Source organism: Culex quinquefasciatus, chromosome 1 (genome assembly GCF_015732765.1).
Source record: "Culex quinquefasciatus strain JHB chromosome 1, VPISU_Cqui_1.0_pri_paternal, whole genome shotgun sequence".
NCBI lineage: Eukaryota > Metazoa > Arthropoda > Insecta > Diptera > Culicidae > Culex > Culex quinquefasciatus.
In genome coordinates this window covers 121324061-121351235 of record NC_051861.1, presented here as the reverse complement: position 1 = coordinate 121351235, position 27175 = coordinate 121324061, and the positions used below count along the sequence as shown (strand labels likewise).

The 27175-nt window shown below is 32.1% G+C and overlaps 1 protein-coding gene and 1 long non-coding RNA gene across 2 annotated transcripts in view; both read right to left on the bottom strand.

The window, feature by feature from the left end:
- Window positions 1–27175, bottom strand: part of LOC6051581 (neuronal acetylcholine receptor subunit alpha-7) — a 388913-nt gene that overhangs the window by 4504 nt on the left and 357234 nt on the right. The window contains exons 8-10 of the mRNA XM_038249413.1: window positions 18436–18522; window positions 3523–3632; window positions 3321–3454 (exon numbers count right to left, since the gene is read on the bottom strand). Coding sequence (XP_038105341.1) covers window positions 3321–3454; window positions 3523–3632; window positions 18436–18522 — 331 coding nt within the window. The remainder of the gene's footprint in view (window positions 1–3320; window positions 3455–3522; window positions 3633–18435; window positions 18523–27175) is intronic.
- Window positions 8429–9106, bottom strand: LOC119765479. The gene is made up of 3 exons (XR_005276760.1): window positions 9059–9106; window positions 8929–8994; window positions 8429–8862 (listed from the first exon to the last, which is right to left on the bottom strand). It is a non-coding gene; the product is annotated as an uncharacterized LOC119765479 (long non-coding RNA).

Here is a 27175-nt window from a genome sequence, read left to right as displayed (position 1 = left end):
ATATTTGGACGTTTTATAAAAATGGGATAATTCTTGAAAAATTTTAACATGCAGTTCAAATTGATAATTATGAAAAAAAATCAAAAAAAGTTATTTTGTGAATAAAAAAACTGTTAGAATTAGGCAATTTAATGTTGTTTGAAAATAAAGTTTTCTTCTCCCTTTTATGAATTTCCCCAAAAAATCAGGGGTGAAGCATTGTTCAACGTTAATTTTTATTTATAATTCAATTGGTAATCAATTTTTATTTTCAATACCACAGCGTGAAGTCTTTTTCAATATTTTAGTTTTTTTAAATAAATTAATAAAATAATATAAAATATTCTAGTTATGAAAAATGAAGTAATTTACAAAAACACGATATTTTGTGAGAATTTAAGTTTTTTTAAGTTATTGCTAAAACCTTAATTGTTGTGAAAACACACAAAATTTTCCTTGTTATTTTACACTCTAATTGCAAACTATGAAAACACTTTTCATCACATTTGTAACAAAAAATTGATAATATTTTATCATTTTTTATTACAAAAAATATTTTGTGATAAGTTTAAAACATTTTAACACTTGAGCATTTTTCAAAATTGTGGTATATTGTGAAATTCCTTTCAAACTTCTCTTCAAACCCGTTCTTTATCCATGTTGTAAAATTAAAAAAAAAATCAAGTGCAGATTTTTTTTGAAAATTAGTGTATTTAGTACCTAGTTCTATTGAAATTCGAATTTTTCAGATTTTCAATTTAGTTTTTTTTTTGTAAAACTTTGTTTGGCATTCCCTATGCCAAAAGAAGCTATTTTGCATCAGAAAATTATAGGGAAACTGTAAAAATCCCGATTTTTTATTTTGACTTTTTATCACAAGAATGTGAAATCCCAAATAACGTATTTTTTCATTTAAATTTAGGAAACTTAAAAGTAAGATTTTAGGATGGAATAAAGATATGATTTTTGTTAATTGGGTTTTTTGAAAAAAAAAAAAAAAAAACAATTTATTGTTAAACAAATTTCGAAATATTGTTTCGAACAAATTTTCAATCGAAAATAACTTAACACATTTTTTTGATAAAGTGGACGGTTTTAAAGTTGTAGGCATTTTAAAGAGTTTTTCTAAAAAATATATTATTTTTGGTAATGTAAACATACTTTATGAAGGCTACCAGTTAAAATATATTTTTGCAAAGTTGAGAAAAAATCCTTTTTATACAATTAGATTGAGCTTTTTGAGATTCATTCTGTTTTTAATTAGTTTTTTCTCAGTGTCCTTCAATAAGCCCTCAACATTTGTGAAATTTCTTCCTTTTAACATTTAAATAAAAAAAATATCCCAACATTTGAAACTGTCGTGTTTTTATCCCTTTCAGAAAGTTGTTTTTGTTCTGAAATTATTTTTTTAATTTCACAAAAGTTTAATTTTTCATCATTGAAAATCGAATAGTTGCTTAGATGTTGCGAGTTGAAAAATGAGGGCTTACAAGATGACACTGACAAAAACTAATTTTTCACAAAATTTAAAGCCCAAACTAACAAACTTGCGCTTTTTGACAGTTTGGCAGCGTGCGTTTGTTTGCAGCAACGTCAGCCTGCATACATTTGGTTTTATTTGCGAGTTTGGTAAATTGTCAAACACGCAAACGTGCGAGTTTGTTTGTTTGTCATAGTCTAAAACCTCCTTCAGCTGACCAACAAAGGAAAATTGCAGTAAGTTTTCTCTACGTTCTTTTTCTTAATTTTTTTTATGTATAAAACTGATTTTTTTTTCGAAAAAATACTTAAAATGCCTTTTTTTGTTTTCGATTTTTCACAAAAATCATTTAAAAAAATCTTTTCTTCAGTATTACATTTGCACCATTCAAGATAACTTTGGCGAAGACACCAAATCGATCAAAAAATCTCTTCTGAAGATACAGATTTTCGAACATTTTCAAATCATATTAAAAGAAATAATTCTGCAAAGTAGTTTTTACATAGGGAATGCATGAACAAATTAAATTCAAATAAACTAATACAAATAGAAGTCGATTTGCAAAAAAAAAAAAAATGTTAAGAATTACCCTTTTATTACACCTAAAGTGAGTGAGAAAAATTGACCATTTTGAAAAAAAGTGTGAAGTGGAAATTTCAGTATTTACATTTTAAACTGAAAATATATTTAAATAAAATAAAAATGGGTCATTCCAGGTCAACTGAGTACACTTTTGGACACGACCTTCACCGATTTGGACCAAACTTGGAGGGAACGTTTATCTATCGATAGTTAACAGCAATCCCAAGTTTGGTGCTGATTGGACCATCCCTCTATTTTTGGCACCGCCCTCTTTTTTGGAGATTTTCTATAAAACTTTTTTTTTTCTTTTAATCATAACTTTGCAACTATTTGAGCAAAAGACTTTCTACATGTTGCATTTTATAGAAAATTGTCCAAGGAATTCGATAAAAATCAAATTTTAATCCTTAAATGCCCACTAATATTATATTTTAACGTTTTAAGTATAAAAATTCAGCTTTGACCAATTGATTATATTTGTATTTTTTTTATTTTATCGCCATCGTGTTCCCCGGACAATTTTACATAATAATCAATATAGACTGCAAACTAAAATGAACTATTGGCGAGATACAGCGATTTTACTGAAAAAAGTTTGATTTTGCACTGCGCTCTGTCCTATGAATTCAAATCCGAAATAAGTTTCTCACATACAAAAACCGAATTATGCGAGATTCATTCCTTTTTGTTGAAAAGTACACCATGAACTTCCGAGTGCTGCGCAAAATCAAACTTTTTTCAGTAAAATCGCTGTATCTCGTCAATAGTTCATTTTAGTTTGAAGTCTACATTGATTATTATTTAAAATTGTCCGGGGAACACGATGTTGATAAAATAAAACAAATAAAAATACAAGCAATTGGTCAAAACTGAACTTTTATACTTAAAACGATAAAATATAATATTAGTGGGCATTTAAGGGTTAAAATTTGATTTTTATCGAATTCCTTGGACAATTTTCTATAAAATGCAACCTGTTGAAAGTCTTTTGCTCAAATAGTTGCAAAGTTATGATTAAAAGAAAAAAAAAGTTTTTTAGATAATCGCCAAAAAAGAGGGCGGTGCCAAAAATAGAAGGATGGTCCAATCAGCACCAAACTTGGGATTTCTGTTAACTATTGATAGATAAACGTTCCCTCCAAGTTTGGTCCAAATCGGTGAAGGTCGAGTCCAAAAGTGTACTCAGTTGACCTGGAATGACCCAAATACTCTTAAAATGCAGTATTTTTTTTAATAATTAGTTAAAAATTAAAATCAAATCATTGAAGTATTCTCTTACCGTTCTCGCATTTCGACCTCCTGCAGCTGTTTGTTCTTTTCGTCCACGTTCTGGCGGCACGGATGCGGGGGCGAGTCCCCGGGCAGCGACATCCGGAGCAGGAACGGCAGCCAGGTTAGGAAGACCACGCGAATCTAGGGGGAGAAATGTGTTATTGCCACTCTATTTTTTTTTTCTAAGAAGAGTTAGATTAAGTAATTACCCAATCCGACATTTCGTGCGTGTCCGCGTTCCGGTGGTGGTAGTTCAGGATCAGGATGGTGGACACTACCGAGGAGGCCACCATGAACATGATGCAATTGAAATAGGTTCCTGTGAAATAGAAAGAAGAGCACATATTGAGATTTGTTATAATCTGGCAACACTGGCGTCAGAGATGGGCACCTAAGTGAAATTGTTGAAGCGTGTCAAGAATTGGGTGTCGAAGATTATAAAACTCTGTCATTATAAAATATTAAAAAGTGTTTTTTTCAGAAAAAATCAAAAATATTGAACATCTGGCAACCCAGTTGAAAGATATCGATACTTTAGTAAAATTGATTCAACTTTAAAAAAATGTGTCGTAAGTTTTAATTTAAATGTTATGCAAAGCCACCACAAGTAGTATTATGAAAATTTGTTAAAAATGTTAAAAATCTGGCAACTCTGTCATCAGATTTTTAGACTTACGTGAAATTGATGAATTTTTTTAACAAGTGGTACCAAATTCAAACGTAAATTGCATTCATCGCACTCTACTTCGTTGAACAGTGTTTGATAAACTTTGTTGATGAGTTATGAAGGTTGGTGATCTGGCAACCCTGTCATAATTTAATGTTGGATAAAAAAATACCATATTTATTCAAAGAATTTCAATAAAATCACTCATCTCAACAAAATTTATGAAAAGAGCACCCGTCAGCAGCTCAAAACTGCCGGCAAACAAAGTTCCAGCGAAAAAAAAGAAGTATCGTCTTCAACGCAACAAGACCTTCATCTTCTTGCTGGCACGCGAGAGAGAGAAAATTACACTTTCCACCAGCAAAATTGCATTGTACGATCTGTTTCTTGAGCGAACGACCACGTTGCTGCTGCTGCTGGAGCCAAAAGCCGTTCCTGTAATTTAATACCATATTTCAAAGCTTCGGTGCAACTTGTTGCATTCTCTTGGCAGCAGCAAATAGCTACTGTTGCCTCTGTTGAGTTGTTGCTGGCTGGCTGGCTGGCAGGTGTAAAAATCCCCTTCTGTTCCAACTCCGGTGACGGTTGACGGTGTTTTTCGATGGGGACGAGGTTCGCACCTGCCCATCACGTTGGGTGATTTTTCTTCACTGCTAGGAGTTGTTGCACACTTCCATCAACCAGTAGCATTTTAGTGCTGTTTTGGGAGGGGAATTTGTCAGTTTTTGCTTGTTGAGTACTGCCTATTGAGATATCGTTTCATTCGTTTTTCTTAAATAAATTAGATTAAGTTGCTTGAAAATATATTTCAGTACTTTGAATGTTGTAGATACCGTTGGCTTACCCTATACTGTTAAAATTTTCGTCACAATTTTTTGGATGTGCTTAAAAGATTTTTTTTTGCATTTTTGCGATTATTTTCTCTGTTTTTTTTTGCATTTTATTTTTCAAATATTTTTCATGTAAAAAACTGAACATATTTTTGTGTCAGCCTGAAACCTATGATTTATTACAAATAATTTCCAACAGTTATTCGAATGATTTTTCCATTGAATAATAAAGATTGGTGAAATTTGGCAGCTAAAAAGCTGCCTATTCCTGTACTGTTAAATTTTCTTCCCAATTTTGTAATTTTAGACAACATATTTTGCAATCTAGTTTATTTATCAAACTTTTAGTTTAATATTTTTACCTTTTGTTTGAAAAATAATAAATATAATTGTTTTTGCTGAAAGTTTACAAAGTTTTTTTTTTTCTTCTTGATAGGCCATTTCAAATTTTATTTGATTTTTTTGTCCCCTCTTCCAATTCTCCTGAAAAATCAATGGAAAACATACGAATAGAAAAAAATAAAATTTTCAAGAAAATGCCTGTAAAATAAATTTTGAACAATTCAGAAAAAGTCAATATCTTTTCTTTTATATTTTCAATCAAACAGCATTTTTTGGCCTTTTTTAAATCAACTTTGAGATCAAAACACTTTAAAAATGGATGCGACACTTTGAGAAAAATTACATGTTCATGACTGTCACAATGATTCAAGCATTATGAGATATTTTTACTGACTTTATAAATATGAATAAAGTCAGTAAAAATAATGCTTTAATCATTGTTACAGTCAAGCTACAGGATTTTCAAAATATCAATTAGATCATGAAAATATATTTTTTCGCATCCATTTTTAAAGTGTTGCGTGTAAAAGGTCCTAAAAGGTTTAACTTATTTCACTAATTGTTTATGTTGTGTTTTCCATAGTTCAGGTTCCACCAATTTGAAAATATAATTTTATATTTAAAGTTTTTGTGTCCTCCCCTTATTTTTTTCGATGAATCTGGATAAGAGATTGCTTAATTATTACCAGAGGCATCCATTTTCATTGAAAAGACATGGTTTACTTTTTCAAGAATACAGCAAAAAAAAAAATCTTTTTTTTTGTTTCAAAGAAATGGGATATTTTTTAGGCTTTGTATATTTTTTTTGGACATCTATCGACAATCAAAACGGATTTACAAAGCCCAAAAAGCGTTTTAAAAGTGTGAGATTTCTCTACAAATTTGTTATAAAAATATTTTGTAAAGATCGATCCTCCTATAAGGCCAGATCAATTAAAAATTCGTACCAAAAATCCAAAACCTTAAAATTATGAAATATTTAGTTTTCACCGATAGAATATTTTCATACTTATAGATTCTGATTCAAGGCGTTAACACAACTTTCTCCGATGGGGTATCTCGGTTTACAATATTTTGTTCCAGCCACGCCGTACACCGATAACACGGATCATTTTTTACAATTTATTACATTTCTTTGTTTTAGGAGACCACATTTGCTTTTTTTCATTTTTTTTTGAAAAAAAAAAATGAATTTTCATCAAATTTTGAAACTAAATTTGTATTTAAAAAGAACTCCACATGTTTTAAATAAATATTATTAGCTAAAGCAATTTTTATGTTAATTTTAGGTTAAACTTAGTTTTTATTTTATTTTTTAAAATAGTATTAATGGACATACTTGTTCTGAAAATATTTTTTCAAATAGTTGAGAAAATGTTGTGTAATTTCCAATCGAAATTCGAAAAAATCAGTTGTATCACAAAGAATCGATGTACAATCTATGGAATTTATTTTTTTCGCAATCTTAAAATAAACTGTAATTTTTCGAAAGGTCCTAAACTATACATTTTTACACCTTTTTAATATTATTAAATATTAATATTATTATATAATATTATTATATTATTTTTTGTTTGATTTTTTTGTAAAAATTGCATTCGATAAATTGAAAAAAAAAATGTTGTTGAAATCAGACTAGACTAATAGTAACCAATCTATTATAAAGTTGAATAAAATGAAGACAAATAGAAAAGCACTTAGAAAATTTCATTTTTATCCATTTCAATGCAATATTCATAAGCATTCAGCAAATATTTTTATCTGAACTAAAAACTGGCTGCAATTTGGAAAAGCTGCATTTCATAAAAAAAATCTTTCAATTTCAATTAGATTAAATTTAAAATGTTTATGGAAAATCATGATTGTTTTTTTTTTGGAGATCGTATCTTTGTGAAAAATAAGTGAAATGTTGCCTATTTTAGAACCTTTCACAATATCAGAAAAAAAAGTTAATTGAAGAATTTCACTTTTTTATGGAAAAAAATAATCTGGGGGATCCGACTTTAAACGTCACAAATCGAAAATAAAAATAAATAGAAAAAAACTTAGACCATCATTTCAAAACGTCAGAAAAAGTGTTACTAGCCCTTTTTCAAAATTAATTCTTGATTATATAATTTAAAAAAATCCCAAAAACAAATTTTTTTAACATTGAAAATCAGACATTAAGTTCCCGAGATATTGGTTATCAATAAAATTAGTGGTCAAGACTGAGAAAATTTATTTTTCTTGTATTTTTTTTCTAAGTGGAAAGTAAGGATTTTTCTCAGTTTTAGGAGGATATTTTTTTCAAAAATTAGCAAATATGGGTTCCTTTCTGAAAAAAAACTGAGACGATACAAATTTCTAAGACCTTTTTTCAAAAACATATAAGGTTGATGCAAATATTTTCCAAAGTTTTTGGCCAAGGCAAGAGAGCAATTTCAAGCTAGAATTTAAAAATTTCAGTGAAAAAGATGTGCAAAAAGTGCATTATAAAGAAGTACAGTTGATTTGCAATCAATAGCTTTCAAATAGTCCAAGTTTTGACAAGAAAAGTATTTTTTGAGAAATGTTTAGGCTGGTACAAATATTTTTAAAAGTTTTTGTCACCCCCTCTTCAAAATTGGCCCGAAAAATCAGGGGGCAAAAAAATATTTTTACAATAAACTTCAAAATTTCAATGAAAATTCAAGTGCAACCAGCTGAAATCAAATTAAAATACATTCTTCTGCGTTTAAAATCATATTTAGCATGTTTGGGATTATTTAAAAATCTTAAGATTTTTTGAAAATTTTCGATGCAAAATCTTTTTTTTCGATACAATTTTTGTTTTTGTCAGATCTTAGATTTTTTGAAAACTAATGATTGCAAAACAACTGAACTAGTGTAAAATGCATTTTAAACACTTTTTTTCACTTAAATGTGAAAATTATGGCTTGTTATGTAATTTTTTATATTTTTTTATTTTTTTGCCCCCCCCTTGTCCTCGGCCAGGGCCGAGGGACAAAAACTTTTTTAAATATTTGCATCGGCCTTAACTGAAATAGAAAATATTTTTTTGCAATTCCGCTGTGAAACTGTCAACTTTTCCTGTCTTTCTGAAGAAATGAAACGGCCTACTTTTTCCTACCAAAAATAACAGAATCGAATAGCAACACTTTTCAAAATAAATGCTGAAAAGTTCTACTTTTCAGCACTGAAATGAGTGCTGAAAAGTTTAACTTTTCAGCACTTGTTTCGAAAAGTAAAACTTTTCAACACTTGTTTCGAAAAGTAAAACTTTGTAATAACGAACTAGGGGGCAATTACCACCACTAGTTCATTAATTAAAAATTAAATAAAAACCAGAACTTGAGACTCTTGGAGATGAGAGAGAGATGTAAAGATCTGCAACTGCTCACATTTGACGTGGGGAAGGAGAATTGTACCTACCCTTTCACAATCCTGGTTCGATTCAGCTAATCGCACTGTCCTGGCAAAAAGAATCACAAAAGATCGTCGCTTTGGGTTATGGAAAAAGTCATGTTTATTGCATTTAACTGTCCTAATTTATTGTTTTTCGTCGTTTTAAAACTAACCTAACCATGTGTGTGTGTGTGTGTTCGTGTGTTCTAGTGTATCCCGCGGTGGTCGAGTCAAGTCGGAGGATCTTCCTCCGGCCAGGCCTGGCGCAGCAACGGTTTTGGTGTCTTTGGTTTTGTGTCTTTGTCTTTGGTAGAAAAAAAAACCTGTACAGTGTTTAAGGCTTGTTTTAGTACTTGTGCTTTGTGTAACAGTGGTAACAATGAACTCACCGGATGGCCTCCGCCATTGCGCTCTAACAGATTCTCGGGTTGGCGCGCTCTGCCAACTTGGAGGTTCTGAGAAAGGAGTTCATCTCTAATAACTTGTTCTAGCTTTAACGTTTTGTTTTTTGATATTTACCACATTTTTGTTACCTCCTTGTACCACCAACCAAACGACCACTTTTAGCGTAGAGCGCGGTCCTTGTCGGTTAATTTGGATGGTGCGGGTTGGGACCAACTCCCTGACACTACAATTAACAATTAAGACACCAATTAGACACGACTCAAAAATACAAGAACTAAATTTACCACTTCGCCGGCTACAGGAATGCTGGGTACAAATAACAGATATTCACAGCACTTTAAATTACAAAACGATCACAAATTCTTCGTTTGACCAGAGTATGTATAACGGACTCTGGTCGGTAGCGGCAAATGAGGACGATTCAAAATGACGAAGTCCCTTTTATTAATTTTAAGTCTTTGTTCTTGCGTATTTCGAAAATTGCTCAAAGAGATGTGAGTCGTGCTAACCGTTTTAGGAATAGGGATACCATGTTTTGTATGTTGTTTAAGTGTAATGGTTGATTACAATATCCTAACTTGTCCCTACGGTTCAGTTTGACAGGATGATGCGAAGCATTGTGACCAGAGATTGTACTACGTACAAGCGATAGGTTACAACTTTTCAACATTTTTTTTATTTAAACGATTTATTGCAAAAATACATGAAAATTTGACTTAAAATTTCACTCAATGGGTGTTTTTCGGAATTGCAAAAAATGTTGTATGGAACTCGTTGCAAAACTTGATTTTTTCAACACTCGTCGTATTTATCCAACTCAGTGAACCTCGTTGGATAAATGTACGACTCGTGCTGAAAAAATCCTCTTTTTGCAACTTGTTGCATAAACTACTATTAATCGATCATTAACATGTTAAAAATGATTATAATAGAAGTAAAATAAAATTTTTAAACGTATATTGCTGATTGCACTCATAATTTTGAAAAAAAAAAAAAACATATTTTCATCTCTTGATTTTTCGGGCTGATCTTGAAGAGATATGACACAAAAACTTTCGAAATATTAGCAACAGCCTAAAACGATCAAAGTTTTTTTTCCCATTCTGGAATGTTCTGAAATGGTTATTTTGGGGGCCATTTATCATGAAATAGTTTTTTTTTAAATCAGGTGGAAAATGTGATCATTAAAAATCCACGATTTTTTCCTGTGTAATTTTTTCTGTTAATCATTTTTATTTGGTGTAGTCATTATCCATACCTACAAGGCTACAACTGTGGAGAAGGCATCAAATTGATTGGTTTAAAATTTCTTCAAAAATACAGATTTTAGGAATGTTACAAAATATTTTTATATGTACATTGGACTGCTGCCAAATTTGTATGGAAAATAATTCAAAATCACTTATTTGGACAAACGAAAGGCACCGAAAATCAGTCAGATTGACGAATATAAATATTCAAATATGAAGAAATGTTCATATCGTAGAGAATTGGTGCTAATCTCAAATGAGCTATTTTCTTAATTTTTGAATATTTGTGATCCAGAAGTTGTTTTTCTACCTCGATTGTTAAAAAAAAATAAGTTTCTGAGAATTGCAAAATTACCCTATAGCAAAACCCTAAATGCACCTTGGTACCAACCATAAGCTCGCCCCAGTTACCTCTTAACCCACAAAAAAGGACCTTCCAGAGTGGAACCACCAGAGCTAGTTTTTCGAACCTGGACCTCACCTGGACATCACCACATTCAGCTTTGACCACCACCACCTTTCGTCGTTTACAGAGGCCCTTTTTCGGGTAGGGGGAGGAGGAACTTTATTTTCCTGTCAGCACTAAAGTTTTTTTTGCAGCTTTTTTTCTAGCCAGTTTCACGGAACGGTAGTCACTGATTGGCACCATCAGGTGCATGCTCCGGAACCCTGAGTTTAGACCGGGTGAGAGGCCAGTGTGTGGCTGGCCCGGCCAATCAAGGGCACATAATTGGAAAAGTAGTTAAAAGCTGGTAACAGTAGCGATTGTTGAGAGATTTTGAAGGATCTTGCGTCTCCATCGAAGAATTGTGGGTTTTAAGAGTTCCATGGAGACGCTTGGTATTTTAACTTTGTTTGTTGAACTGTCAGGTTGCCATGGAACTTCTTCATAAACACATTAATACACAAATTAACAGTCAATTTGAATGATTGGAAACTCACCACGGCAAATTCAAATTCACAATTTTTGTTTGTCAGCATACATTTGGCTTTGTTTGTGTGCCATAGTCTAATACCTCCTTAAGAAGTTTTTGATGAATTTTTGATAGAATTGTTTTACGATTTATGTCTGTTTTTCCTTAGTTATTTTTATAATTTTTTTTTGGGTTTCTATATGTTATTATTTGTGAAGCTAGTCGTTTAAACCACTTAAAATGACGACACATTAACCCTTACTAATTGCAACCAATTTCCCCCTTCCCTTCCCGGCTCCCTTCATCAAAATTTTCCAATTTCCCGGCCGTCACCGGGGCTAAGATCCCATTAATAAACTTAGCCCGTACCGGACGAGCAGGAAATCGGTCTCTTCCGTTTACACAATCCCACCCCCTTTCTTCTACCTTCTCCTCTTCCTCCTCGACCACGCACCACCGTCAAAAAGGTAAAAAGACGCGGAAAGTTGAGGCTCTCAAGAGCTCAACCCAACCCGAAGCCACCCCCGCACACCAAAAACAAAGCAGGCAAGTGTGAAAAGCGTTCAATAATTGATCCGATCAGCGCTAACTTGATTTACTTTTCCTCCTCTCGCACCCCCTGAAGGTAGGCAACACAAGGAGGGGTTGTTAGTTTATTAGATTTGTTTACCGATGCTGCGCCAACTTTGTTTCGCTTGGCGGACCAGAAAAGGTGGAGGGTTTAAGGGAAGGGATTGTTATTGTTTGCCGTTTTAGTTGAAGTTGTTAATTTAGTGGGCGTTAAACTCTCTCTTTCTCGCTGGTCAGAGTGGTGTCGACAATCGCCCACGTGGTTGATGGGGTCACGGGTGAGTTTTGCCCCCGCGAGATAATTAATTTGGCCGGGAGTTTTGGTGGGTTTAGGAAATTTCGGAGAATTTCAGGAATAAGTTTGCTTACTGTTTTGACAGGCCTTTTCAAGTTAAAAGGCACAAAAAAAGAATTTAATTTCAACTACTTCTGTGAACTTGAATTTTATTATCAATATCACAAAGCTTCACTGCCCCTGATCGCATAAATGTCCCATATGCATTTTTATCAATTTCGAGTCTTTGATGCAGTTTGGTTCAAAATCGTGTGCTCTTTCAAAAGAGCCTATAACATCCAGTACTTTGTTCTAGAAATCAGGAGTAAATCCAGTTTTTTCGCTAAAACTTAACACGTAGCCTTATGTATGGGACAAACTTCAAATGCGTTTTTCTCAGCTTGAAGTTTTTGCATATGGGACATTTATGCGAACATGGGCAATTCAACATTGACCTGCTTTGACAATTTTGTAAAGTTTACTCTATCCAAAACAAAGAAGGAAACATAAGAAAACAAAAAAAAAATAAAAACACAATTAAAAAAATTAAAATTAAGAAAAAAACACACACGCAAGGCAAATAAAATATTATATCAGAAATCACAAAAAAACACAACTACAAGAAACAGCAGAAAAAAAAACAAAAATACAAACATAAAAAACACAGCAAAAAAACGCACAAAACAAAAAAAAAACACAGAAAAGCGTAACCATAGAATAAATAAAATAAAACACCTAATACTACAACCAATCATCACAAAAAATAACCAAAACAAAAAACACATACACAAATAAAAAAAAACCAAGAAACACACACAAATTAAAATTCATACACAAAAACAAACAAAAATCACCAAAAATATATACAAAAAATAATAAATAGAAAAATGCAGAATGTAAGTGTTCAGCCAGAGGCTGACTTCGAATTCCCTACGTTGTGTTGTTGTTGTTGTCCAGGCGCGTAGAATCTCCAATTGAATAGAAATAAAACAATCGTTTGAGTTGACTGCAGAGCCAACCGTCTCGGACGGTGGTCAGCGCGCGAAGAGACAGAATAAAGGTTTATTGTTCTCGATATGGGTACAGAAGTAAACATTCAGGGGACGGACACAAATACCGTCTTGTACGAACAGTAAGTTTTTCTAAAATACAAAAAAAAAAACACAAAAAGACAGAAAAACAAAACAGTAAAATAAATAAAAACACATAAAGAAAAATCACAAAAAAATAACAAAAAAATAAAACAACAAAACCACACATACAAAAATTAAAACAAAATAAAATAAAAAACGCAGAAAACTTAAAAAATGCAAAAAAACAATAAGACAGAAAAACGTAACAATAGATTCAATGAAATAAAACACAAAAAGGAAAGCAAAACAATCACACCCATACTAATAAAAAATAACTAAGGAAACAGGAAAAATGTACATGCCATAGTAAAACATTCAAAAATACAGAAAAATGTAACAATAGATTTTATAAGGAAAACACAAAAAAACACATACACAATTTAAACATGAATACAACACACAAAAAATATGAAAAAAATACAAAACAAAAAACACAGAAAAGATAACAAACAAAAATCACAAATAAATAAAACAAACACAAACAGAAAAAATTAAAAAAAAACAAAAAAAATAAAAACCTAAAAAAATTGAACTCAACAATGAATTACGTAAAAAACACAAAAAAATAAATAAAATTGATAAGAACAGAAATCTCAATAAACAAAACAACAAAGACCAGAAAAAAATAAAGATACAAACGTAAATTAAAAAAAAAAAAAACACAACAACAAAAAAAAAACGCAAATACAAAAACACAAAAAAAAAAACAAATAAAATAACAAGGGAATAAACACAATCACCAAAAAATAAAAATTAAAAAAAACACTTACAAGGCGTCGTCCATAAAGTATGTCACACTCTAGGGGAGGAGGGGGGGTCTGAGCAAGTGTGACATTGCAAGTTATAAGTATAGGAAAAGCGTGACAAAGGGGGGGAGGGGGAGTAAATTTTGGCTGATTTTTACGTGACGTACTTTATGGATGAAGCCCAATAGTAAAATAAAAATCAAGAGAAAAGACGCAGAAAGCACAAAAAAACTAATGACACCAAAAACCAAAAAAAAACTGTAGTATAGAACACAATGATTAAACACAAAAAAAAAACAAAAAATAAACATTCAAGAAACAGAAAAAAAACAAATAACTAAGAAACTGCAAATAAAGCAATCATAAAAAATAGAAAAGCCAAAATACATACAAAAGCAACAAAAACATACACATGCACAATAAAAAAATCAAAAAATCAATAAAAACATAAAAAATACATAAATAAAATAACAGAAATCAGACAAAACAGCAACAAACAATAGAAAAAAGCAAACCCTATACCTTTCTTTAGTAAGAAAGGCAAAAACACTAAAAAACGCAAAAACAATAAAAATGCAGACATAGATAAAAAACAAAAAACCAACTTAAACAAAAAACGTTACTTAATCCACCTTTAGGTGGTTGGTGCCTTCCTCACATTCATAAAGTCAATACATTCAGTAAAAATAGCAACATTCCCTTAACATGTTTAACAAATCAATTTTATTACTGATTTCTTTTGATATGGTTCGCAGACCTTCAATTTTTCTGGCACATCAGCAAGGTCTGATAAAAAAAAACCTATCCAACGAAAGTTTTGTTGACAGGTAGAGCAGTGGGCAAGAGTAAGGCATTTTCTGTGACGGGTACTTTTTCTGACAGTTGATTGGGTTTGACGCAAGCAGATGGACTGAGCTCACTGTGTGTTTACTCTCGCTGAAGAACAGTCGAAATAAAAACTTATTTTCTGTCCTATCTACAACAATCCTGGTTTTTCACTGTTCCCGCTGTGGTGGCCAAGAGGTTATGGGCCCAGGCGTCAGGAAGTTGTAGAAGAAGGAGGATTTAGTGTGGAGCTTGGTGAAGAAGAAAGTTGTTGGGGGTTGACGAAGAAAATTGCTGGAAGTTTACGAAGGAAGTTGCCGGAAGGATGGAAGGTGCCAAATTCGGGTTCACGAGGTTGAGTTACAACAACTATGAAACCTGGAAGCGGCGCGCGAGACAGTTTTTGACGCGGGAGGGACTCTGGAGCTATGTTGTCGGCGATGCGAAGGCAGAGGTGAAAAAATCTCCCGAGTGGGCGGCCAAAGACGATCTGGCACTGCAAACCATCGGGTACCTTGTGGATGATGCGCTGCAGAGGGAGATTGAGCAAGCTGCTACGGCAAAGGAAGCTTGGGAAATGCTGCGGAATTACTTTGTGAAGGATTCTTCGGTCGGGAAGGTGGCGCTGATCAAACGGCTTTCGAAGATGGAGCTACCTGAAGGAGGTGACGTTCGGGAGTTTTTGCTGAACATGGAGGAGCTTTTCGAGAAAATGGGTAACGTTGGCATTCGAATGGACGAGGATCTCAAGGCTTGTTTTGTGTTGGCAAATTTGCCCGATTCGTTCGACAGCACCGTGTCGTCGATTCATGGTCGGATGGAAGTTCTTTCGATGAATTTTGTAAAGACGAAGCTTATGGAGGAGTACGACCGCCGGAAGAACAAAGTCGAGACGGAGTCGGAGAAGACCATGGTAGTTCGAAGTGCTGCGAAGGACAAGCGGTACCCTGGACCGAGCCGGCTGTGTTACGCGTGTAGCAGTCCCGACCACCTGATGCGAGATTGTGACTTGCTGAAGAAAGTACGAGCTGAAGACGAACGATCCAAGTCTGGCGGAAAGCAGAACAGAGCATTGTCTGCTACTGTGGAGGGAGAGAGTGGATCTTTTGGAGGAGAGATATGCTTGGCGGCGATACAGGAGGAGACAACGGAGGATTGGTATCTGGATTCAGGAGCTTCTGTGCATATGACTGGTCGTGGAGATCTTTTGGAACAAGCTAAACTAACACCGATTACAATCGTGAAGTTTGCGGACGGCCAAGTGTTGCAGTCAGCTGGCAAAGGAGAGGTCAATCTACGCACACGGAATGCCAATGGCTACGCAAGAGAAATTAAGCTGGTGGATGTGCAGTATGTTCCCGGACTTACGGTGAATCTAGTGTCAGTCACCGCGATTGTAGCTAAAGGATTTGAAGTTGTTTTCCGAAAGAACGAATGTTGCGTAGTGAAAGATGGTAAAGTGATGTTAGTTGCAGAGAAGGTGGGGAAATTGTACAAGCTAAATTGAGTAAAGGCTTAGAGGTTAGGTTGCTGTACTCTTGTGGAGGAGTGTTGACAGGTAGAGCAGTGGGCAAGAGTAAGGCATTTTCTGTGACGGGTACTTTTTCTGACAGTTGATTGGGTTTGACGCAAGCAGATGGACTGAGCTCACTGTGTGTTTACTCTCACTGAAGAACAGTCGAAATAAAAACTTATTTTCCGTCCTATCTACAACAATCCTGGTTTTTCACTGTTCCGGCTGTGGTGGCCAAGAAGTTTACATGGAAGATTCAGACAATATTTTTATCACAATATCTCAGATCCGGCCTCCAGAAAGTATATATATAACTTTTAAGTGCCAATAACTTTTGATAGGGTTGTCAGATCCTTGATGTTTTAGGCTCATTTGAAAGGTCTTTCAATTATCTAACTAACGATGGGTCACATGATGGACATAATTTTTACTGAAATATCTGAGATCCGGCCTCCAAAAAGTGTATAAATAACACTTAAGTGCTAATAACTTTTGATAGGGATATCAAATCCTTGATGTTTAGGCTCATTTGAAAGGTCTTTTTAATACCTTTCTGAAAATGTATAACATGATAGGGTTTCTTGCAAAAACCACCCTTTTTACAATCTTCCGGATATACGCCAAAATCGTTTTTTTAGCATAACTTTTGAAGTACTTAACTAAACTTGCTGATTTTAAATAGAGACCTATGGGACCCCAAGATGGATCGAATGAGACTGATACGGTCAAAATCCGTTCATCCAGTCCGGAGATAATCGAGTGACAATTTTTATGTCCACCTACCTACACACATCCACACAGACATTTGCTCAGAACATGATTCTGAGTCGATAGGTATACGTGAAGGTGGGTCTACGAGGTCGAATTAAGAAGTTCATTTTTCGAGTGATTTTATAGCCTTTCCTCAGTAAGGTGAGGAAGGCAAAACAGACAAAAAAAAGTAATACAATAAATCACAAATAAACTCAAACAAAAATAAAAGAAACACGAGAAAAAATATTTCAAACAAAACAAATAAGAAACACAGAAAAACTTCAAAAAGGGAAGCAAAAAGAAAAAAAACATTCACAAAAAAACTAAATTTAAAAATGATTAAGAAAAGAAGAAAACACATATAATGTAAAAAAAAAACAAAAAAAAAAAACAGAAAAACACAGCAATAAAAAAAAACATAAAAATCTAAACACGAAAAAATCTAAAACGCGGAAATTGAAAAATTATAATAAAAACTGCGATAAAAAAGGGAAGATCACGGGAAAATACACTTCAAAATTAAATAAATTTTATTTTTCTTTAAACGCAGGAAAAACAACTTTTAAAGCACAAAAAAACAAATAATATTACCTATATTACAAAAAAATAGTAAAAAAGTTTAACAAAGCTTTAAAAACACACATCACATAAAACACATAAAAAATACATAAATAAAAAACAGAATTCACAAAAAAGCACAACAACAAAGAGCAAAACAACACAAAACCAATAAAAATACAGACAAAGAAAACACGAATCACGTAAAACCAAACAAACACTTAAAAAGAAACGCAGAAAAAAGAAGCAAAAAACACATAAAATAAATCACAGAGAAAAAATTTCAAACGCAAACAAAAATAAACACATATATAGCATTAAAACCGCACAAACATTAACAAAATAAATCGATCAAAAAATAAGAAACGCAGAAAACACTTCAAAAATAGACAAAGGAAACGCAATAAAATACACACACACAAAATAACTAAATTAAATATGAAAAAGTAACGCAGAAAGCAAAAAAAAAAAAAACACAAAAAAAAAACTCAAGAAAAGAAAAAGAAGAACACAATCTTTGAAAAACATTAAACACGAAACTCAAATTGTAAAAAACACGGAAATAGAAAAAAAGAACAAAAATAATAAAAAAATAAAGCGAAAAAAAATCACAGCAAATTGAAAATTCAAATTATAAGCGCTCAAAACACTCCAAGAATGCACAAAACATAAAAAAATAAGCCTTCTTAGAAACACTTCCCTCTGTTTAATTTTGAGGGTTAATTATAATTTAATTTAATGCAATAGTTTAATGGCAAATACTGACGCAGAAAAATAATCATAGAAAACGATTAGGAAGCTTGGTTTTAAGTTTTAGTTACATTTATCAAAAAAAAAAAAAGTAATAATCTGAATATTTTTTAATTCTAATGTAACCACAATTTGCCCATTTACATTGTTTTGCTCAAGTGACGAATTAAAAAAAAAGCAGCAACACTCTTGATCGGAAACTTACCTAACAGAGGCACAGCATCCGAGGTGGCCGGCATCGTTTCCGCCACCATGTTGAGGAAGACAGTGAGTGACAGCAGAATGGTGACTCCTGTGAGAAGAGAGAAAAAAAAAGTGACATTTAAAAACAATGTTAAGCCCAAAAATTATCATAAATAATGAGCTTCCTTAATTTTTGAAGCCAAAAAGAAACTCGATTTTTTTTCCATAACGAAATCCAGGTGACCAAAAGTACGACAAAGGGACAAGGTGCTAATCCACCTTTTTCCAAAGGGGTTGACAACTCGGTTTTGTTTTGTTTGTTTTTTTTTGGGTTGTGACAACTTTTGTGGGACTGCGGCGCGTGCCGGTCACGTCATCTCGACCCAGCAGTGTGAATGGCAATTAAGGAAATTAAACCGAAATTAATTCTGGGTTATGTTTCGTTTAACGTGTGTGTGTGTGTTTTTCTGCGGGGAAAATTGGGTTTTTGCTTCTATTTTGGGCAGAGAGGAGGGGTGCTGAAAAGTTGGACGTATTATAGTTTGGTCAAATAATTAGGCGGAGCGCTACGAGCTGTCAACTGACAGGGGCAGAGCTTTGAGCTGGAGCTGGAGTTTGCTCGGTTCTTTTTCCTATATAGTTTTCGGCAGCTCGTAAAGTTTTTGCGGGAGTTTTGCTGGGGACGAAAAATCGGGCGTTGAAGAAGTCAAGTGAGTTGACCGGTGTGGGGCACTAGCAAAAACTGATGGGATTAATTAATGTTTTTAGGTTTTTGTCGTCTTTTGTGGGGCGAAGGGTCTGCAAGTGACGTCAGCTAGTTTGCAGTGGTTTAATGAGTTGGTTTTGTCTTGAATTTTGGATTATATTTATGTCTAAAATTTTTTTATTTTTTTTCCATTTCGTCAATTTTGTCAATTTTGTCAATTTTGTCAATTTTGTCAATTTGGTCAATTTTGTCAATTTTGTCAATTTTGTCAATTTTGTCCATTTAGTCAATTTTGTGTGATTTTGTTTGATTTTGTGTGTTTTGCGTGATTTTGTGTGATTTTGTTGATGTTAATGATTTTGTGTAATTTTATGCAATTTTTTGTGATTTTGTGTGATTTTGTGTAATTTTGTGTGATTTTGTGTGATTTTGTGTGATTTTGAGTGATGTTGTGTAATTTTGTGTGATTTTGTGTGATTTTGTGTAATTTTGTGTAATTTTGTGTGATTTTGTGTAATTTTGTGTGATTTTGTGTGATTTTGTGTGATTTTGTGTGTTGTGTGATTTTGTGTGATTTTGTGTGATTTTGTGTGCTTTGTGTGATTTTGTGTGATTTTGTGTGATTTTGTGTGATTTTGTGTGATTTTGTGTGATTTTGAGTGATTTTGTGTGTTGTGTGATTTTGTGTGATTTTGTGTGATTTTGTGTGCTTTGTGTGATTTTGTGTGATTTTGTGTAATTTTGTGTGATTTTGAGTGATGTTGTGTAATTTTGTGTGATTTTGTGTGATTTTGTGTAATTTTGTGTAATTTTGTGTGATTTTGTGTAATTTTGTGTGATTTTGTGTGATTTTGTGTGATTTTGTGTGTTGTGTGATTTTGTGTGATTTTGTGTGATTTTGTGTGCTTTGTGTGATTTTGTGTGATTTTGTGTGATTTTGAGTGATGTTGTGTAATTTTGTGTGATTTTGTGTGATTTTGTGTAATTTTGTGTAATTTTGTGTGATTTTGTGTAATTTTGTGTGATTTTGTGTGATTTTGTGTGATTTTGTGTGTTGTGTGATTTTGTGTGATTTTGTGTGATTTTGTGTGATTTTGAGTGATGTTGTGTAATTTTGTGTGATTTTGTGTGATTTTGTGTAATTTTGTGTAATTTTGTGTGATTTTGTGTAATTTTGTGTGATTTTGTGTGATTTTGTGTGATTTTGTGTGTTGTGTGATTTTGTGTGATTTTGTGTGATTTTGTGTGCTTTGTGTGATTTTGTGTGATTTTGTGTGATTTTGAGTGATGTTGTGTAATTTTGTGTGATTTTGTGTGATTTTGTGTAATTTTGTGTAATTTTGTGTGATTTTGTGTAATTTTGTGTAATTTTGTGTGATTTTGTGTAATTTTGTGTAATTTTGTGTGATTTTGTGTGATTTTGTGTGATTTTGTGTGTTGTGTGATTTTGTGTGATTTTGTGTGATTTTGTGTGCTTTGTGTGATTTTGTGTGATTTTGTGTGATTTTGTGTGATTTTGTGTGATTTTGTGTGATTTTGAGTGATTTTGTGTGTTGTGTGATTTTGTGTGATTTTGTGTGATTTTGTGTGCTTTGTGTGATTTTGTGTGATTTTGTGTAATTTTGTGTGATTTTGAGTGATGTTGTGTAATTTTGTGTGATTTTGTGTGATTTTGTGTAATTTTGTGTGATTTTGTGTGATTTTGTGTGATTTTGTGTGTTGTGTGATTTTGTGTGATTTTGTGTGATTTTGTGTGCTTTGTGTGATTTTGTGTGATTTTGTGTGATTTTGAGTGATGTTGTGTAATTTTGTGTGATTTTGTGTGATTTTGTGTAATTTTGTGTAATTTTGTGTAATTTTGTGTGATTTTGTGTAATTTTGTGTGATTTTGTGTGATTTTGTGTGATTTTGTGTGTTGTGTGATTTTGTGTGATTTTGTGTGTTGTGTGATTTTGTGTGATTTTGTGTGATTTTGAGTGATGTTGTGTAATTTTGTGTGATTTTGTGTGATTTTGTGTAATTTTGTGTAATTTTGTGTGATTTTGTGTAATTTTGTGTGATTTTGTGTGATTTTGTGTGATTTTGTGTGTTGTGTGATTTTGTGTGATTTTGTGTGATTTTGTGTGATTTTGAGTGATGTTGTGTAATTTTGTGTGATTTTGTGTGATTTTGTGTAATTTTGTGTAATTTTGTGTAATTTTGTGTGATTTTGTGTAATTTTGTGTGATTTTGTGTGATTTTGTGTGATTTTGTGTGTTGTGTGATTTTGTGTGATTTTGTGTGTTGTGTGATTTTGTGTGATTTTGTGTGATTTTGAGTGATGTTGTGTAATTTTGTGTGATTTTGTGTGATTTTGTGTAATTTTGTGTAATTTTGTGTGATTTTGTGTAATTTTGTGTGATTTTGTGTGATTTTGTGTGATTTTGTGTGTTGTGTGATTTTGTGTGATTTTGTGTGATTTTGTGTGCTTTGTGTGATTTTGTGTGATTTTGTGTGATTTTGTGTGATTTTGTGTGATTTTGTGTGATTTTGTGTGATTTTGTGTGATTTTGAGTGATTTTGTGTGTTGTGTGATTTTGTGTGATTTTGTGTGATTTTGTGTGCTTTGTGTGATTTTGTGTGATTTTGTGTAATTTTGTGTGATTTTGAGTGATGTTGTGTAATTTTGTGTGATTTTGTGTGATTTTGTGTAATTTTGTGTAATTTTGTGTGATTTTGTGTAATTTTGTGTGATTTTGTGTGATTTTGTGTGATTTTGTGTGTTGTGTGATTTTGTGTGATTTTGTGTGATTTTGTGTGCTTTGTGTGATTTTGTGTGATTTTGTGTGATTTTGAGTGATGTTGTGTAATTTTGTGTGATTTTGTGTGATTTTGTGTGATTTTGTGTGCTTTGTGTGATTTTGTGTGATTTTGTGTAATTTTGTGTGATTTTGAGTGATGTTGTGTAATTTTGTGTGATTTTGTGTGATTTTGTGTAATTTTGTGTAATTTTGTGTGATTTTGTGTAATTTTGTGTGATTTTGTGTGATTTTGTGTGATTTTGTGTGTTGTGTGATTTTGTGTGATTTTGTGTGATTTTGTGTGCTTTGTGTGATTTTGTGTGATTTTGTGTGATTTTGTGTGCTTTGTGTGATTTTGTGTGATTTTGTGTGATTTTGAGTGATGTTGTGTAATTTTGTGTGATTTTGTGTGATTTTGTGTAATTTTGTGTAATTTTGTGTGATTTTGTGTAATTTTGTGTGATTTTGTGTGATTTTGTGTGTTGTGTGATTTTGTGTGATTTTGTGTGATTTTGTGTGCTTTGTGTGATTTTGTGTGATTTTGTGTGATTTTGAGTGATGTTGTGTAATTTTGTGTGATTTTGTGTGATTTTGTGTAATTTTGTGTAATTTTGTGTGATTTTGTGTAATTTTGTGTGATTTTGTGTGATTTTGTGTGATTTTGTGTGTTGTGTGATTTTGTGTGATTTTGTGTGATTTTGTGTGATTTTGAGTGATGTTGTGTAATTTTGTGTGATTTTGTGTGATTTTGTGTAATTTTGTGTAATTTTGTGTGATTTTGTGTAATTTTGTGTGATTTTGTGTGATTTTGTGTGATTTTGTGTGTTGTGTGATTTTGTGTGATTTTGTGTGATTTTGTGTGCTTTGTGTGATTTTGTGTGATTTTGTGTGATTTTGAGTGATGTTGTGTAATTTTGTGTGATTTTGTGTGATTTTGTGTAATTTTGTGTAATTTTGTGTGATTTTGTGTAATTTTGTGTGATTTTGTGTGATTTTGTGTGATTTTGTGTGTTGTGTGATTTTGTGTGATTTTGTGTGCTTTGTGTGATTTTGTGTGATTTTGTGTGATTTTGTGTGATTTTGTGTGATTTTGTGTGATTTTGTGTGATTTTGTGTGATTTTGTGTGATTTTGAGTGATTTTGTGTGTTGTGTGATTTTGTGTGATTTTGTGTGATTTTGTGTGCTTTGTGTGATTTTGTGTGATTTTGTGTGATTTTGTGTGATTTTGTGTGATTTTGTGTGATTTTGTGTGATTTTGTGTGATTTTGTGTGATTTTGTGTGTTGTGTGATTTTGTGTGATTTTGTGTGATTTTGTGTGCTTTGTGTGATTTTGTGTGATTTTGTGTAATTTTGTGTGATTTTGTGTGATTTTGTTAATTCTGTTGATTTTGATGATTTTGTTGATTGTGTTGATTTTGTTGACGTTTTGTTCCATTTCCTGTTATTTATTCAAAACTTATTTTTTTTATATTTAAAATGATGTCATTTTCAAGAAAGATTTTCAAAACTTTAATAAAATTAAACTGCTCATCAAACGTGCCTCGTTCCAAAAACTTTTCCAATTGGTCGCACATCTTTTCGGGCCTAGTCGTGATGGTGGTGATGCCATCTGTTTCCACATCGGCACGACAGACGACTTTGGCCATTCGAATAAATTTGCACGAAAATTATTCTCGAAAGAATTCCGTCCCGTTCCTCGTTCGATTTGTACCTCGGTGTGACAGTCGGAAAAGCTCAACAATCAATAAATTAGGAAATTCCTGTCCAAAACGTATGCGCCAGGGCTCGCGAGGAAAGATGTCTTTTTGAAATTGTAAAAGTTTTTGGGCCTCCACAAGCAGAAAGGGGGGCAAAACTGGCAACAATGGAATTTTTGAGGAAATGAGAAGGGATGCTGCTGCTGCAGCAGCAATTGCATTCCAATGACTGGAAAGCAGGAAATTTTGCATAGGAGCATATTTTTGAATCTCGTAAGAGCATAGAAGGACATTGTCCAGTGTGGACACTGATAAAATTATTTAAAAAAATATATAAAAAAGTGGAATTTGAAATCAAGGTTATTTAAGAAAATGGTTTTTATGCAAATTTTCTATAATTTTCAGCAATAAAATAAGGTTTCATCAGTGCAAACCAACTTTCTGATCCTGTTTCCTTGAATTCCCCCTCATTTCTGCATTCTCACTCCCAAAAGTATACTTTTGGGGTGCAACTTGCGTCAAAGCGTGCGCCCGAATGGCGACTTTGGCACCGCGCCAACCTGGTAGACGTTCGATGAGCGCAAAACTTTAAATTGTGAAGAACGAAAAAAAAAACGAAAGAATTTTGTCGTCCAACAGCGATTTATTTTCTTCGATGCAAAATGCTCTTTTTGTTGAGAGCTGCCGCTGCTGCAGCATTGCATACCTTTCGGCGTTTCCATTATTGCGCCCCTGGATGTATGCGCTGACCAGCAGCGTTGGGTTATTGTAAGGAGAAAACTGTGTTGTAAATATCTGGTTGGTAACAGTTGCAAAAATGTGGCTTTCGGGGGGAAAATTTTGGCAAGCTGGCCACACTGCCCGCAAACAAACATATCTAGAAGGTGTTCGCTCCGGTGGGTTAATCTGCTGCAGATGCGAAGAATGGTTTCGTGGGCAGTTTTTCTTTTGCTGGACGTTGCACAAAAAAGATGTGGGTTGGCGACTGGATTTCATTTCGGGAGAGATTACCAGATACGTGAATTTATTGAATTGAATTATCCACATTTTCATTGTATTTTTTAATTGTTTGTGAATCTGATTTGCGGTGTCCATATGAATTTTTGTTTTAATAATTTCAAATTTGTTCAAATTTCAAAATGTTGCACTAAACTCAAAACTCAAAACCCACACCCCAAAACCTAAAACCCAAAAACCAAAACTCAAACCCCAACATCACAAACTAAAAACGCAAAATCCTCAAAACAAAATATAAAAAATGGACAAAATCCTACAAAATCACACAAAATTAAAAAAAACACAAAAATAAACAAAAAATCACACAAAATTACTTCAAAATTGACAAAACTGACAAATTGTCAGCTTTGTCAATTTGACAAAATTGACAAAATTGACAAAATTGACAAAATTGACAAAATTGACAAAATTGACAAAATTGACAAAATTGACAAAATTGACAAAATTGACAAAATTGACAAAATTGACAAAATTGACAAAATTGACAAAATTGACAAAATTGACCAATTTAAAAAAGATGAAAAAATTGACAAAATTTACAAAATTGACAAAATTGACCAAATTGAAAAAGATGAAAAAATTGACAAAATTTACAAAATTGACAAAATTGACAAAATTGACCAAATTGAAAAAGATGAAAAAATTGACAAAATTGACAAAATTGACAAAATTGACAAAATTGACAAAATTGACAAAATTGACAAAATTGACAAAATTGACAAAATTGACAAAATTGACAAAATTGACAAAATTGACAAAATTGACAAAATTGTCAAAATTGTCAAAATTGACAAAATTGACAAAATTGACAAAATGGACAAAATTGACAAAATTGACAAAATTGACAAAATTGACAAAATTGACAAAATTGACAAAATTGACAAAATTGACAAAATTGACAAAATTGACAAAATTGACAAAATTGACAAAATTGACAAAATTGACAAAATTGACAAAATTGACAAAATTGACAAAATTGACAAAATTGTCAAAATTGACAAAATTGACAAAATTGACAAAATTGTCAAAATTGACAAAATTGACAAAATTGACAAAATTGACAAAATTGACAAAATTGACAAAATTGACAAAATTGACAAAATTGACAAAATTGACAAAATTGACAAAATTGACAAAATTGACAAAATTGAAAAAATTGACAAAATTGACAAAATTGACAAAATTGACAAAATTGACAAAATTGACAAAATTGACAAAATTGACAAAATTGACAAAATTGTCAAAATTGACAAAATTGACAAAATTGACAAAATTGACAAAATTGACAAAATTGACAAAATTGACAAAATTGACGAAATGGTAAAAAAATAAAAATTTTAGACATAAATATAATCCAAAATTCAAGACAAAACCAACTCATTAAACCACTGCAAACTATCTGACGTCACTTGCAGACCCTTCGCCCCACAAAAGATGACAAAAGCCTAAAAACATTAATTTATCCCATTAGTTTTTGAATTGAAGAGAATTTAAGAAAATTGAAGAAAATTGAAGAAAATTGAAGAAAATTGAAGAAAATAGAAAAAAATTGAAGAAAATTGAAGAAAATTGAAGAAAATTGGAGAAAATTGAAGAAAATTGAAGAAAATTTAAGAAAATTGAAGAAAATTGAAGAAATTTTAAGAAAACTTATGAAAATTAGAAAAAACTTTGAAAAAATAAAAAAGTTGAAGGAAATTTAAGAAAATAAAAAAAAAATAAGAAAGTAAAAGAATGTAATTTTTTTTTTTGAATTGAAGTCTGTCAACTTTTCGTCAATTTTTATCAGTCTTCGTTAACTTTCTTATCTTTCTTTGAATTTTTTTCAAATCCCTTCTATTGAATAAAATAAAATAAATTGAAAAAAGCAAGAAAATTGACAACAATTCAAGAATCTTTGAACAAAATTAAAGAAAAATTTAAAAAAATTAAGGAGGTCGAAGTAATTTAAGGAAAACTGATAAAAATTTACGAAAACTTGACAGATTTGATTTGAATTAAAAAAAAAATCAGGTTTATTAAAATCGAAGAAAAAAGCAAAAATTTGAGGCTTTTTCCGCAATTTTCTGCCATTTGCCTAACCTTTTTTAATTTGCTTTAACTTTCTTAATTTAAAAAAAAATTGTTCAATTTTCAAATGATTTTTTAATTTTAAATCGAAAACTGAGGAATAAAATAACAATTTTGAATTGAATTTTTTTTTAAATTTACTGAACTGGACTAAATTGAGAAAATGAGACTATTAATCAAAATGGAAAAAGAGACAGTAATAAAATTGGAAACATTCAACAGTAAAATAATAGAGTAAAAAAGTACAGGAGGTTATTTTACAAACATGACCAGCATGACAAAGAATATTGTTGGGTAATAGAAACTACGGAAAAATCAGTTCGAGGAAAATGTTTATTAATTTTAATTGTGAGTGTTTTTAAAAAATATCAACTTTCATATTGGTCCACCGTTGTACATATTTCGGTTTACCACAAAGTTCTGCGTTAAAATTTAATATCTGACTTTAATATTGAAATATAGTTGCATATTCGAAGATGTTCTGAATTAT